Source organism: Notolepis coatsorum, assembly GCF_963971535.1.
Source record: "Notolepis coatsorum genome assembly, chromosome: 7".
Classification (NCBI taxonomy): domain Eukaryota; kingdom Metazoa; phylum Chordata; class Actinopteri; order Aulopiformes; family Paralepididae; genus Notolepis; species Notolepis coatsorum.
Genome location: NC_140171.1, coordinates 47,581,099 through 47,596,558, shown reverse-complemented (window position 1 = coordinate 47,596,558; position 15,460 = coordinate 47,581,099). Strand labels below are relative to the sequence as shown.

Sequence of the window (15,460 nt, the reverse complement as noted above, 5' to 3'; positions counted from 1 at the left end):
ACAAGGTTGAGTCACTATACAGTAGGGGTGTAACAGTACACAGAAACCACGGTTCGGTACGTACCTCGGTTTTGAAGTCAAGGTTCGGTACGGTTTTCGGTACAGTGGGGGAAAGTTTGGCTTTCCATGTTCCACTCAGGGGTGATGTAGTGTGCAGTAACTAATTGTACTTGTAGGGCTGTCAACGAATATTCTATATTGAAATTAACAATCGACTTGTAAAAAAATAAAAATAATAATAATAATAATTCGATTGTGAAAAAAACAGCCCCCGGTGGGCGGTCGTTAGTGGTTAACATTAATTAATAACATACCGTTGTATTCGTTCGGTACACTACACAGCCGTTCGGTACGGTACGGTACACACTGAAACTTGTTTGGTACGGATACGTGTACCTTTACACCCCTACTATACAGTATCTGGAAGTCAACAACACGTGGGGCTGTCAAGGGGCTGGAGGTTTACATCATTTAGTAATGTCAATACTGAACGACTGCGCCATTGGCTCTTGACAAGCGCGCAGTCATTCAGTGTTGACATTACTAAATGAGATGTCATGCTAATATGTAGGACTTACTACTATAATACCTAATAAAACGTTTATTTTGTACATTATCTAACGTTAACACGAACCTAAACTAACGTTACAACTAACCTAAAGTTAGTTTAGGTTCGTGTTAACGTTAGATAATGTACAAAATAAACGTATTCCGCTGCTATAGACGTCGCTCTTTTATTTTGAAAACCCCCAGAAAGGAAGTCATTATATTAGCTTTAGTATTAGCTCCGGTTAGCTCCGAGCGTACAGTAGTTAGTAGTATATTATCAATACCAGCCATTGGATTACTGTTTTCTAAATTGGGGAGGCTTTTAACACTTTGGTCGCCAGGCTTATATTCAGAATAAACCATCCCACGCCAGCTCTATTTGTCTATGGAGAAGTTCCCCTTCTTTGCAGGGCTATAACTTTTTAAATTGTATTGCTAAATTGACATTACTATGGCCCATTCAACGTCAAGTATCTATTGTTCAGGGTGTAGCAACGTTATACTTTTTCATTCACATAATATATTATTCATACTAAAATACGGTCTAAAGTATAAGTGTTTTTATCGTTTTCTGCAGCATTCTCCAGAACGTGATTTATAGCCCTAAATGCATTATATTGATGATCAAATACAGTTTGATAGCAATCTGCGCGAGATAAAAATTTCAAATGGACGTGCTTCTAGAAGTTACTACTTATCATCTGATGTTGACCGGATGGGGGGGGGGGGTCGTTTATAATTCCGTGGCCAACGTTAGATGATTCATCTAGTGTGGGTGATATGATCATTAGAGCAGTTTGTATCGAACACGTTAAAAAAATAACGCTGAAATTTACCGTAGCTTCCTCGTAGCGTTGGGCGATGAGCGTGGAGCAGAAATATTCCTATTATGGGATGTTGAAATATGCGATCCATCTCCAGGTTGTATAATAGTATATACGTCCAAATCATGTTGTTTATCGAGTTATTGGTAACGGATTGCTATCCATTGTGTCTAGCTCGAGTCCTGGGACTATTAGCAAGTGATCGGACCGAATTGGAATGAGCACCAGCTTCCGTTTCCGGTTTTCGGTTTGAGCGATCCGCCGATCGGCCACCAAATGGCGCTCTTGAACCGTTGGAGAGTTGAGAGGGGATCAACAGTAGATCTCAAGTCTCCGGGGGAGAAATATGATTGCGATCACAGATTTTTGAAATATTGATATCAAAGACGTGGTACGGCGTCTTTGGCAGAATGAGCATGGCGGGGAATGACGTGGTAAGGCGTTTTTGGCGACCAAAGTGTTAATCGTCAAGAGGATTTTAAGTCATGGTATCCATAAACTTCAATCGGTTCGGATCCTTTGAATGAATGAGAATGTAAACAAACACAGCTTCCACGTAGAAATCACTGACTGCGCGCAGAGAGGAGTCGTTCGGCAAAAAATAGTTCAGAGTATATCTGCTTAGAAAACTTAATTGTCTAATTCAATTATTTTGTATTTCTCCACGTGGTAAATACACAGGTCACAACATGTTTACAGGAACGTTTTGGAGTTGTATTTGGAGTGTATTTGGTGACTGTAGGGCACTGTAGAGAACGTCAGGCTCTAAAACCCCCCCCCCCACTTCCAGTGATGAAGCTAAGCTACGCTAACGGAGCAACTGTTCCCTAAGCTAAATGCACGCACAGAGACAAAAAAGGTATGTATCTTCTTGTCTAACTCCAGGGAAGATGTTAAATAAGCAAATTTCCCAAAATGTTGGAGTTTTCCTTTAAAGGGGAACTCCAACATTTTGGGAAATTAGCTTATTTAACATCTTCCCTGGAGTTAGACAAGAAGATACATACCTTTTTTGTCTCTGTGCGTGCATTTTAGCTTTGGGAATAGACGCTCCGTTAGCATAGCTTAGCTTCATCACTGGAAGTGAGGCAGGACAGTAGCCTTACAGTGCCTTACAGTGTATTGCAAGGTCTGACATTGACCAAATTTGATATGCATGACCTTGGTGGGCTCTAGGTCAACTCCTGAAAAGGGGGTCAATGTCAGACCTTGCAATCAAAAGTTAGGGGGCGCACTGAAATTATGGCAAGGGTTATTAGCCCCCTAACTTTTGATTGCAAAGTCTGACATTGACCCCCTTTTCAGGAGTTGACCTAGAGCCCACCAAGGTCATGCATATCAAGTTTGGTCAATGTTGGTCAAAAAGGTATGTATCTTCTTGTCTAACTCAAGGGAAGATGTTAAATAAGCTAATTTCCCAAAATGTTGGAGTTCCCCTTTAAGAATGAGTGACGTATTTCATTCATGGGAACCCAGTTGCGAAGATCTTGGCCACTTACGGAGACAGATTTTTGTAAATGTGTTAGTACAACATTTTTACCAATAACAGGCGTGTGAGAGAATGAAACACCAAAGGTCCTGAGTCTGACCCAGCTCTAATGCTCACTGCAGCAGAGAATGAGAGCTGTGGAGACGACACTAAATGATTGAGAGCTCTTTTCACCTCCAAACGATTCACGCACAGTTTTGGATTGGGAAGCAGAGTTATGGCATTGATCAAAACGGGCCTATAGAATGGCAGGTAATGGTGGTCTACTAGCACACATACAGTAACATGTAGCCATGACCGTATGGGTTAAACCATTCTTGTTTTAAATATTCAAATAAACCCAAGTTCAGCATTATGAGTGTCTTGTAGTGTAGTAAAGGCGGTAGCATAGCAGTGAGTTGAAGACAGTGTATCTGGGTCTTTGTCCTACTTCCATCCACTCTAATGGGAGAGAGGACATGGACTGCCAGGCAGATCTATGGATTCTATATGAGGACTGTTCCTCTTTTACTGCCCTCTGTCCTTTTTGTCTCATCTGAGTAGTCCTGCCTTTATTTAACCTATTGCTTCTATTCTCTCTCTCCCTCTCCCTCTTTCTCTCTCTCTTCCTCTCTCTTTCTCTCTCATCTTTTTTTCTTTCTTCTCATTCTCTACCATACTCTATCATCACCTTCCCTCTCCACTCCTCTCAACTCCTCTCCTCAACTCCTCTCCTCTCCTCTCCTCATCACTCCTCTCCACTCCAATCCTCTCCTCTCCACTCTTCTCCTCTCCACTCATCTCCACCCCTCTCCTCATCACTCCTCTCCTCTCCTCTCCTCTCCTCTCCTCTCCTCTCCTCTCCTCTCCTCTCCTCTCCTCTCCTCTCCTCTCTCCTCTCCTCTCCTCTCCTCTCCTCTCCACTCCTTTCCTCTCCTCTCCTCTCCACTCCTCTCCTCATCACTCCTCTCCACTCCTCTCCACTCCTCTCCTCATCACTCCTCTCCACTCCTCTCCTCTCCACTCCTCTCCTCATCACTCCTCTCCACTCCTCCACTCCTCTCCTCATCACTCCTCTCCTCTCCTCTCCTCTCCTCTCCTCTCCTCTCCTCTCCTCTCCTCTCCTCTCCACTCCTTTCCTCTCCTCTCCTCTCCTCATCACTCCTCTCCACTCCTCTCCTCTCCACTCCTCTCCTCATCACTCCTCTCCACTCCTCCACTCCTCTCCTCATCACTCCTCTCCTCTCCTCTCCTCTCCTCTCCTCTCCTCTCCTCTCCTCTCCTCTCCACTCCTTTCCTCTCCTCTCCTCTCCACCCCTCTCCTCATCACTCCTCTCCTCTCCTCTCCTCTCCTCTCCACTCCTCTCCTCATCACTCCTCTCCACTCCTCTCCACTCCTCTCCTCATCTCTCCTCTCCTCTCCTCTCCTCTCCTCTCCTCTCCTCTCCTCTCCTCTCCTCTCCACTCCTTTCCTCTCCTCTCCTCTCCACCCCTCTCCTCTCCTCTCCTCTCCTCTCCTCTCCTCTCCTCTCCACTCCTCTCCTCATCACTCCTCTCCACTCCTCTCCTCTCCACTCCTCTCCTCATCACTCCTCTCCACTCTTCTCCTCTCCACTCATCTCCACTCCTCTCCTCATCACTCCTCTCCTCATCACTCCTCTCCTCTCCTCATCACTCCTCTCCACTCCTCTCCTCTCCTCATCACTCCTCATCACTCCTCTCCACTCCTCTCCTCTCCTCTCCACTCAACTCCTCTCCACTCCTCTCCTCTCCACTCCTCTCCTCATCACTCCTCTCCACTCCTCTCCCCTCCACTCAACTCCTCTCCACTCCACTCCTCTCCTCTCATCCCCTTCCCTTCCATTCTCTGTTATCTCCTTCCCTCTCCACTCCTCTCCTCATCACTCCTCTTCACTCCATTCCTCTCCTCTCAACTCAACTCCTCAACTCCACTCCACTCCTCAACGCCACTCCTCTCAACTCCACTCCTCTCAACTCCTCTCCACTCCTCTCCTCTCATCCCCTTCCCTTCCATTCTCTGTTCTCTCCTTCCCTCTCCTCTTCTCTCCTCTCCTGTCTTCTCATCGCTCCTATTCTCTCCTCTCTGCTCCACTCCACTGCTCCCCTCTCCTCTCCTCTCCTCTCCACCCCTTCCCTTCCATTCCATTCTCTGTTCTCTCCTTCCCTCTCCTCTCCTCTCCTCTCTTCTCATCTCCTCTCCCACTCCACTCCTCCTTTCCTCTCCTCTCCTTTCATGCCCCCTAGAGAGGAGTCTGGCAGATGTGAAGTCATCCCATTAGTTAGAGAGGGTGTAGCATAGGGACAGCACTGTGTGAATGTCAATGTGAGTGCACGTCTCTGAGTGACTGACTGACTGTGTGTGTGTGTGCACGCGTGTGTACAGGCATGTATGCATCCTTGCCTCCATGTGCGCATTTGCTGCACCTATGCGTGTGTGCACTGTGCCATTGATGCACATGTTTACAGTATGTGTGGCAGCATCATTCTAAGCTATATCCCGCAGCAGGCACCTGACAGCAGGACTTGGACGGGGCGCACACTTATACACAAGCACACAAGAATGTATTCCTCATACAGTGCCACCTGAATGTATTCCTAAGCGTCTGTGCTTTCGCATGCAGGCAGCTGCTTCACAACAGCAACCTAAGCAGCAGTAATGGCAGCACAGAGGACTTGTTCAGAGACAGCATCGACTCTTGTGACATCGACATCAACGAGAAGGTATGTGTGTGTGTCTGTGTCTTTACTGGTAGTTTGGTACTGTATTGTACGGTACACGATTCAAAATTAACGAGCTGTGGTGGCTCTTAATAGTACTAACAGAATCATAACTTGTGCTATATTCAGCTCAGACAGAATGTGAGAGAAATCCCTTATCTCTCTCTCAAGAGGAGCAGGTTCGAGAACAGTTTCTGAATACTAACTCATAACTTGAATTTGGACCTTGAACAACAACACACCCCAACTATACCATACTGATTACTGTATACTGCATTTTAGCCGCTGTAGACTATACTGTATACTAATACTTTACAGTTATTCTGTATAGCTATGTTAGTTAATTATGCTGTATACTTTGCAACTGTATACTATATAGTTTCTTTCACAGTATTCGTTGCTGTTTCTTTTTTGTCTGCATATTATCAGTTTGTCTGTATATATTTTATTATGATGTAACTTTCTTATTGTACTGTATTATCACTGTTGCCTTTAGTATTCTCTTATGCTGTGGGACTGAGCCAGAGAGTAAGAGTTCCATTGTACTCTACATGTGGCAAAAATGTAAATCTCTCTCTTCTCTCTCTTTCTCTCTCTGTCTCTCGCTCTCTCGCTCTCTCTCTCTCTCTCTCTTCTATTCACTCTCTCTGTCAGGTGAGTTTTCTGGAGAAGAAGGTGGCTGAGCTGGAACATGACAGTGTGATGAATGGAGACCTGAAGTCCAAGCTGAAGCTGGATAATACACAGCTGGTACACAGGTAGAGAAGCTTGAATTTACAACAGCTGAGTTGAGTTTAATAGTGTTTTATTAAGGTGGTATTTCAACAAAAACTGAATTTTGACATGTATGTTTTTAAAGTGGATTTTCTCAAAAGGACAATTTAACAACTTAAGTTATAACACAACATTATTGTCTTATATCTCTTACTGTACCTGCGTGTTTGCTTAGCTGTCGTCACATATGAGTAAATAAACCTTTGTTCTGTTGGTTCATCATGCTGCCTTGTTTCATCCAGAAACTGGTGATCCTGTGTTTAAGGAACTTAGGTTTCACTGTGTTGTATTGCAGTAAAATGAATTGTTTGTCTGTATATAGATTCTTCCCACATGACAAAAAGCTTCTTTATCTGGGTCCCAAGTTTTTGGGTCATAATTTAGGTCATAGGCTTGAAGGTATAATCTGTAATGCCATCAAACAGTGACCTCCAGGGGGAAAATCCCTGCTTGGTATTGCACTTTGTTAACTTTTTTGTTTTGGTCTGACGTGTGGGTTGGAATTTAGTAACTTACCGGTATTATACTGTGAATTTCTCCAGAGCTCTCTTGGTAGAGCCTGAGGTGTGGCCAGCAGTAGCAATTGCTCCCCTATATCCACTGAAATCCAATCCACACATCAGACAAAAACTCTAAACAAAGCGCAGTCCTGTCTTCTTTTGCTTGTTTGCTGTTTGACGACATTACAGATTCTACCTTTAAAGGGATATCCTGATATAATGGATTTGTCTTTTATCTTTCTTAGTTAGATACTAGCTAGTTAACTACCTTGTTAGCTTGCAACTAGCAATACCCAGTGGTTTTGATGATGCTAACAGTGCAAGTAACCTTTTGGTATGCCAATTAAAATATTGTTTACCCTATATTGTGGCAAACAAATGGTAATGGAAAATAACGTTAGGTTATGACTATAACCAAGTTCTGTTAGTTAGGGGCGATGCTTGGCATCGCTACTACTGCACTATCTCGCGTACGTGCACGCGTACTGAATAAACCACAAATGTACCTCTAATACCAGTATTAGTCTGACCACACCCCTCATCAGCTTACCTTCATAAGCAGGTGTGTGGTCACCTGCTCTCCTCCTTCCCAAGCTTTCACCACAAGGTGAGGACAAGGGCTGCAGCGGCCGTCCGATGCCAAGCATCGCCCCTAACTAACAGAACTTGGTTATAGTCATAACCTAACGTTCTGTATCGTTAGTGGCTTAGCTTGGCATCGCTACTGCACAAGGGAGGCCAAGCGGAGCCACTTGGCTGACAAACACACCCCGCTGACAGCCCCCCAAAACCATCAGAACAGGGAGGGCCGAGCCCCCCCGACCCCCCCTAATGGAGGGTAGCCCCCCTATTAGGGACGTCACGGGAGGGCGACGGACCCGACCGTGCGAAGAGGCACTCAAGCAACTCAACGCACAGGGTGAGCAGACCGTGGCTTGACCCCACGACTACACACACGCACAACCCGCATGCCACCCGGGAACGAACGGAGGAACAACCTCGTTACTGCCCCCAGAATCACGGGGTCAAGGGCAAACCCAACCCCGTGGCAAGGCCGTAGCAGCGGAGCACGAAGGAAGACCCAGACCCACCAAAAGGACTGGACTCCCTAGAATGGGGGCCCGGAGAAGTCCATGATGCCAGCATCAAGACCCCACCAGGTGGGCACGTAGTGCCCCGCCCCCCACATCGCCAGCGTATTCGGACAAAGGCCCCTCAGTTACTGCACCTGGTATTCCCAGGCGGAACCAACCAGGCCAGAACCTGCCCAGCTTCCGAGATCGGACGAGATCGGGCGTGTTCAGGTCGGTATGGCCGTAAGCCGAGCGGGCCCCGTCCCCCCAATAGTACACCGCCTGGCACACTGACCCTGCAGAATAGGCAGTCAGCATGGCCGTAAGCACACAAAAAAGGTTAACCAACGGAAGCAGGCAGCGCACCGGGGAAAAACCAGGCAACAGGCTGTTAACCCTAGCCTGGAGACTGCGGACGAGACAGGCGCCAGAGGGGACAGCTGAACACAGCCGCCCCGGCGGAAGGAGCGTAAGCTGGCGGTGTTGCATGACCAAGCCTCCATTCAACAACCCCCACCCAGAGGGGTCGAGGCAGAGAAGGCTGACACGATTGGCAGACGTCATGAACGTGCAGGGGCACCCTCAACCGGTGAACCCGGGAGTTGACACTGCTCCAACACACCAGGGAATCAACCACCTCGGTGTTACCCAATGCGGTGGTTGTTCCTATAACCCCTCAAGAAAAAACTCCAAAACACACCTGCGGGTATACACCGGCTATACCGCAGTACAAGTGTTTCAGTTTCCAAAAAGGGTTAACCCAGGCCTACGGGTCGCAAACATCACTTCGGACCGGGCCTGGCGGTACGGGAAGCACAGGGTCACCAGAGGAGGTCAAAAAACCACCCCCACAGGCCCCTCTTCGCCATGCGTGAGAGAGGAGCGAAAAATAATGGAGAACCAGCCCCTAAGCACACCGTACCTGGTATTCCCCGGCGGTCTCCCAACCAAGTACCAACCAGGACCAACCTGTGTAGCGGCCGAGATCCGACGAGATCGAGCGCGTACAGAATGGCATGGCTGTAAGCCATGACGACAGTGCTGAGTAAAAACATACCCAACCAGGGTCTCCATAGCGCTTAACCCTGTGACACCCAGACCGACCTGGCATTTTTCCCCCTGAAAAAAGCCCAAGTCCCTCAGGGTACCAGAACAGCAGATCTGCATCCCCGGCGGACAACGGGTTCAACCGATCTGGACCAGCGTGACCAGAACCAGTCCCGTGCCCTAACCACGCCGACATGCCTACTCCAGGAGAAGGGCAGATATGCGTGTTGATCTTAACATGAAAAGAAGGCGCCACCCAGACGTTCGGACGAACCGCGCCTGGTGGCCCACCCCAAGGGCGTGAGACCCCACTAAATATGTTCAGATCCATCCCGTCATCATCCCCCAGACATGAACGAGAATCCGTCGACAACCCACCCAGGTCATGGGATGTGGTCGCCGGAAGAGGAAAAACCCCCATCTCAGTTGCTTTATAAAAACGCTGTTTCAACCACAAGCAACCAAGGCGTGCCAGTCAATCGCCTGTTTACAGCGAGCTAGCACTATACATGCGTCGGGACACACCCCCATCAATGAACAGGCTATTTAGACCTGTCATTGAATCCCCAAGGCGCCCAGGGGAACGACAAGAGGGGTGTGACACTCCCTAACTCCAACACTTCTGGAATAGAAAGAAGGAAGCATCAACAGTATGTATCCCAGTCTACACAGCCGGGGTAAAAAATGTTCACATTTTTACATCCCACCACCCTCCCATAGGAAAGAGACGGGGATCCCCAGAGAGACTTCCCACGCGAGCTGTACAGATTGAAAAGAATATATTGCACCTTGAGCCATGTAAAAAACTGGTTTTAGGGCCTCCGGGGAAGAGGCACCGAACCCATACACACTCAATAAACGAATCGAATCGAATATACATACAATAGAAAAGGACCCTTCTAGAGGGTCCACTCACTTTGACAATCTGAGGAGGAAGGCTCTGTACTCCGATGGAGGCTTCCTCACATGGAAGAAGGAGTCCGAACTCACAGAAGGCCTGAGTAGGCGCTTGGTGAGGAGGAGCCCTGACCACCCCCCCTGAAAACAGATCCATCACATGGACCTGAACAGCACACGGAAGTCCTACCAACAGAGACGCGCACGGTGACGTACTCTATGGCGGGGGAATTCCTGCGGTGCACACGCCCAATATACCAGGCCGTGGGACCAGGAACTCCCTCCCCCCCCCCCCCCCCCCCCCCCCCCGTAACGTGCCGAACCGCCACGCGACGGGAACCTTGAAGGACAGGGGGTGTACCCCTGACCGACAGAACAATGGGGAGAGGAAAGGTTACCAGTTCACCCCTTTACGACCCCACACCCATGATACGACGTAACGACAAAAAGAGAATATGACACAGTCATAGTCAGCTCTATGAAGCGTTTCACAGCTCCACACAGCGCATGAGCTAACCTGCTATCTGATTTTTACTAAGGAAAAACACAGAATAGAGAAGGCTCTAAGAACCCCGGTCCAACATACACATGTGCTTCTGTGGCCAGTACAACCCAGTTGTAGGTCACATGACACACACAACCCATCATCACCTACAAAAAATGGCAAAAACACTCAACAGAGGAACGCCGTTTTTTTCACAATGAGAGAATACATCATTCTTGATTAGTATCGACCACAGGCCTTGCTAAGCACACATGACAGCAACCAAACCAATTTCCCTTTAGGAAATAAGTTTCTCCAGCAGATTTAGCACAACCTCAGCAATCAAGCTAAGAGTCACATCGTATCCCTACCACACAAAAGACACAATTAATGCACAACATGTCTGATAGGAGGTGATAAAGTCCCCAGGGAACCGGGGGGGGAAAACACAATCCTCCTATTTTACCCTCAATACGGCCAGTTAAAACAGGAAAACCTGTTAATGTGTGAACTCACTGTTCATTGTCATTACAGTCTGAGAAAGAACATTCTTTTACTCACTTGTCACCAAGCATAGCTTCATAGGTTAGTTGCCTTAGTAGTGAGTACACGGTACACATAAACACCATGATGTTTCTCACACAACAACCAGATCAATACATCACGATCTGCACGGAGAAGCTAACTGCCAGTGACAAAAACAGCTCACACACAACCCGCAACGTATCCCAAATGTATTGCAACAACACACGTTTTGGGAAAAAACACCGTTTATCCACAATACATTTAGCAAAGTAAAACCAGAAGACGTGTTATGAGGTCTGGCCAACCCCGTACCTACCCGGAACGCAGATCAGCGAAGTGCAGTCAAACTCACAAGACACCGTAGAACACAGCCGTCCTGTGTTGTTCGACCCGGGCAGCGTCGCCGCTCCACCAGTCGCTACAGTCCTCTTTGTTGACGCAATCCCCGTCTAGGCTCAGGTAGGGTCGACGAACATCCCCTGTCAAGGATGACGTCGTGGTCAAGAGTGTAAAACATGTTAAAATCAAAGCACGTTCAACAGAATAGCATCAAGCTAACGGCTGCTCCAACCGTTCGGGTGCTATTGCTTCCGCTCGCGAGACGCCGGTCTAACGACGCACGCGATCAGAAGCGAGCTCCCGGCGGCGCGCGAGAAGCGAAGCTACCCCGCGCCAGGCCACTGACCGGCTAACCGTAAGCTATGAACATGTAAACAATGACATAACACTCACCCAGACAGGCCGCCGTTCTGAACCCTCCTCACTTTTTAAGAGAAAAGAGAAAACAAGACGTCAACACCGCTTCACAACGGTGACATTACTACGTCCGGCGGAATCAGCACAGTACCAACTGGCCTGTATAGCTGACTTTGAACATGAATCTGCCGCTATCGCACATTACATGCACATATCCCCTCGTGAAGGAATACTCTCATTTGGATATGAAAGATGGGGTCTTAACACGGTGACAGAGAGAATCCACTCGTCCAGAACACACAGGGATCACCAGTGTCAATGGTCGCGGCCCACTAGTTAAAACTATAATGGTCGCCAGATCAAGGCCTTCTGTCGCCTAGGCGGCTAAACAAAGGACCCTAGCCTGGGGCCGGTTTCCATAAACTTTGTCAAGTAGCCCCCATAGCACTAACAGACAAGTGGAGCCCGCCAGCAAACACTACTCACCCAACCTGGAACGCACCGCTCCTCACAACAGCGGCATGTCCGACAGTTCAGCTGTGGCCTGACAGGTTTCACCCCAACAAACACAGCAAGGAACTGCAGTTGAGAAGCATGCAGCGGCGTGCTCCCAATACGAAAACCGGTGGAGGGTTTTTAGAATGATCATCATCTTCTAGACACTCCAGTACGAAGACAATATCGCCGTATTTTCTCGAAAATAGTGAGAGAGAAAATAAAGATATGATGTCAACGTATCCTTGTTTCCCAAGCTGTTCCTAATCCAATTTCTTCCATCATGGTGTCAAGTGTGGGGATCTACCGAGGCACCTCTTCCTTGTGGTGAAAGCGAGAAGGAGGAGAGCAGGTGACCACACACCTGCTTATGAAGGTAAGCTGATGAGGGGTGTGGTCAGACTAATACTGGTATTAGAGGTACATTTGTGGTTTATTCAGTACGCGTGCACGTACGCGAGATAGTGCAGTAGTAGCGATGCCAAGCTAAGCCACTAACGATACAGAACTACAATTTAAATTAGCACCAATACCAAAATCAAATCAAATTTATTTGTAAGGCCCGACAACACACGTTAATGTCCCCATGGGCCGGACACGTCTTCTTTAAACAAGTCAAGAAGAAACATAACAATAAGACAAGAACACCATAAGGTCCAACAAATTTAAAATAAATGCAAATAAATGAATGAATGCAAGCACTCCCAGACATACCCCATGCGAAGGTAAGGAAAAACTCACTAAAACCTAACAATAGGGAAAAATGCACCACAGGCAGTGTGGAGGAGAGAAACATTAGAAGGGCCATTCAAGGGGCGGTCAGGTGGCGTAGCGGAGATTGCGTTCGTCACCAACACCGGAGGCGCTGGATTCGCCTGTTCGAATCCAGCTCACAGCTCCGGCGTTGTTACCAGCTTGGCTGGCCGTTTCACACTAATGCAATTGGCTGTATTAAAAGGTGGGAGAGCTGGCGGGGTGGGTCCGGGTCGTTGTAAACAGCGACTCCTACAGTTCGGTCGGGGCGCCTGCTCAGCGCAGATAGGATCTAAGGGGGGTAGTATGATCCTTCCACACGTGAAAAGAAGCGGTTGATTGGCTAGACGTGTGTCGGAGGAAGCACGTGATAGCCTCCACTCTCCCAGACCGACTGTGGGGGGTAAGTGCACAGCGACCAGGAAGGGGATTGGGAATTGGCATAACGACTAACATTGGGATGGGAGAAAATCGGAGGAAAAAGGAGGGTGAAAAAGATTTTAAAGAAAAAAAGGGCCATTCAAGGGGGGATCTCCCTTCTTAGATGTCGGTGATAGTAGTGTTGCAGACTAACAGTTGGTAAGCAACTAAGCATGCACTCATGTGTGTAGTGAAACACAGATGAGTGCATGCAATAGCAACTGAACATTTTGAAAAATTAAAGATAGAGCTGATAGCGATAGCAACTGAACATTTTGAAAGATTAAAGATAGAGCTGATAGGCACAGGGGCGGCGCAAAGAGGGTCGCGTCCTCCCCGTCTTAATCACGGGATGTTCAACACTCCGGTCATCGCTCCGAGACAGCCGGAGACAGGGAGATGGGGGGCGGCGCAAAGAGGGTCGCAACCTCCCAGACATCATCGCGGGACGTCCAGCACTCCGGTCACCACTACGAGACCGCCGGAGACAGGGAGACAGGAGGGCACGCAGAGAGGGTCGCATCCTCCCGGCCTTCATCACGGGACGTCCGACACTCCGGTCAACACTCCGGGACAGCAACTCACAGGGAGACGGGACAGGCGTTAGACAGCTCGCGTGATTGTAGTGGGCGGACATAGCAATAGATACAAGTGGTAAGCATATGTGTGAATAGAGTAGATATATGCCACTTTTATACCACTTTTTCATTGCAGATATCGCTACAGAGTACTGATCCAATCCATCGTTTTTACAGTATAGACTTTATATCTCAATAAATATTATTGAGATTTATAATAAATGTCCCTCCATTAGAGTCAATCAAGTCACTTTGCTTTGATTTCTAGCATGTTACACATTTCAAGTTATCAGACCGATATCCGGTATAAATATCGGCCCATCCCTATTTAGAAACATCAACGTGTCACTGAAAGAACCAGGGTTGGACATGTGTGCCGTTGTGCTCTGCTGACCGCATCAGGGTCCATGAGCTGGAGGAGCAGCTGAAGGACCAGGAGACGCGTGCTGAGCAGAACATGGAGGAGGAGCTCAGACGACACAGAGAGGCCTTCAGCAAGATGGAGAGAGACAAGAACACTCAGATAGACCTGCTGACTAACCGGTGAGACACACACACACACACACACACACACACACACACACACACACACACACACACACACACACACACACTCACACTCACACACACAATTTATTCATTATATACTCTCTAAGGATTACTTTGAAGGCATTTCTGCTGATGATAGATAGTGGAGAAAGACAGGAGCAATGGCAGAGGGGGACAGTGGGGATGACAAACACTAACACTACTATCAATACTTTGTTCAGCTTGTCACCCAAACTAGGCTGATTGTGTCAGTTATGAATGGGCTTTATTTGACTTGAGGTTATACCATACCTTCTTCGGCTTCAAGTCAACATTCACATCGTTGCTGGAAAGCCTCTGCCGTACTCTGCAACCAAGAAAGCTGTTGCCTTTTAGAATAATGAATGATACTTCTTTTACAAAGCAATAAAGTAGTAGGAAATGTATAAAACGACCGAAAAGGTGTAGGCTGAAGCCGATGCTTATATTGCCTACCCTTTTTACATTACATTATTAATAAAAAACAAACAAAAAACATAAATGATTAAGGCAGAATGTAGGGTAAATCGTTAAGGTCCTTTGCTTAATTCTTACAACATTTAAACTAAAAGAAAATATTATCTAATGAGGCAACTTATTGTATCCATAGTATGTCTACATTTATAAACCACATTGGATGGAATTATTATGTATTTCGATTATCTGCAAATGTCTGCCAAGCTAGTTCTCTCAATTTAGATGATGGCAGTTTCATATTTCACCATATGGAAATCACCATATCACCATTATGATATGATTGTTTATCATGGTGTCATCTATTTACTCAAATTATGCAAATTAGCTAAATAATCTGATACTGCAGATGTCATATTTATCCAGGGCTAGTTAACCAACGTACAAAGAATAGCTTAAAAAACAGATCTGTATATTTTAGATATGATGAGTTATGAAGTTTTGAAAATTACTTTCCATTCCCAAATCAAACTCTGCAATAATCTATGTAGGCCTACTTGCAGTTGAAATATCTTCAGCTAAATACAGGGGTATGAAATACTGACCCTATAGTCCAGTCATGCCTGTCTCACGGGGCTAATTGACGAGATCTACAGA

General features: G+C 47.1%; 1 protein-coding gene across 4 annotated transcripts in view; it reads left to right on the top strand.

Annotated features, from left to right (window-relative positions):
• rab11fip4b (RAB11 family interacting protein 4 (class II) b) overlaps positions 1-15,460 on the top strand; it is a 167,671-nt gene that overhangs the window by 114,081 nt on the left and 38,130 nt on the right. For all 4 annotated transcript variants that reach the window (XM_084318655.1, XM_084318654.1, XM_084318653.1 and 1 more), the window contains exons 6-8: positions 5,484-5,583; positions 6,235-6,338; positions 14,225-14,365. In XM_084318655.1, the coding sequence (XP_084174781.1) occupies positions 5,484-5,583; positions 6,235-6,338; positions 14,225-14,365 (345 nt within the window). The remainder of the gene's footprint in view (positions 1-5,483; positions 5,584-6,234; positions 6,339-14,224; positions 14,366-15,460) is intronic.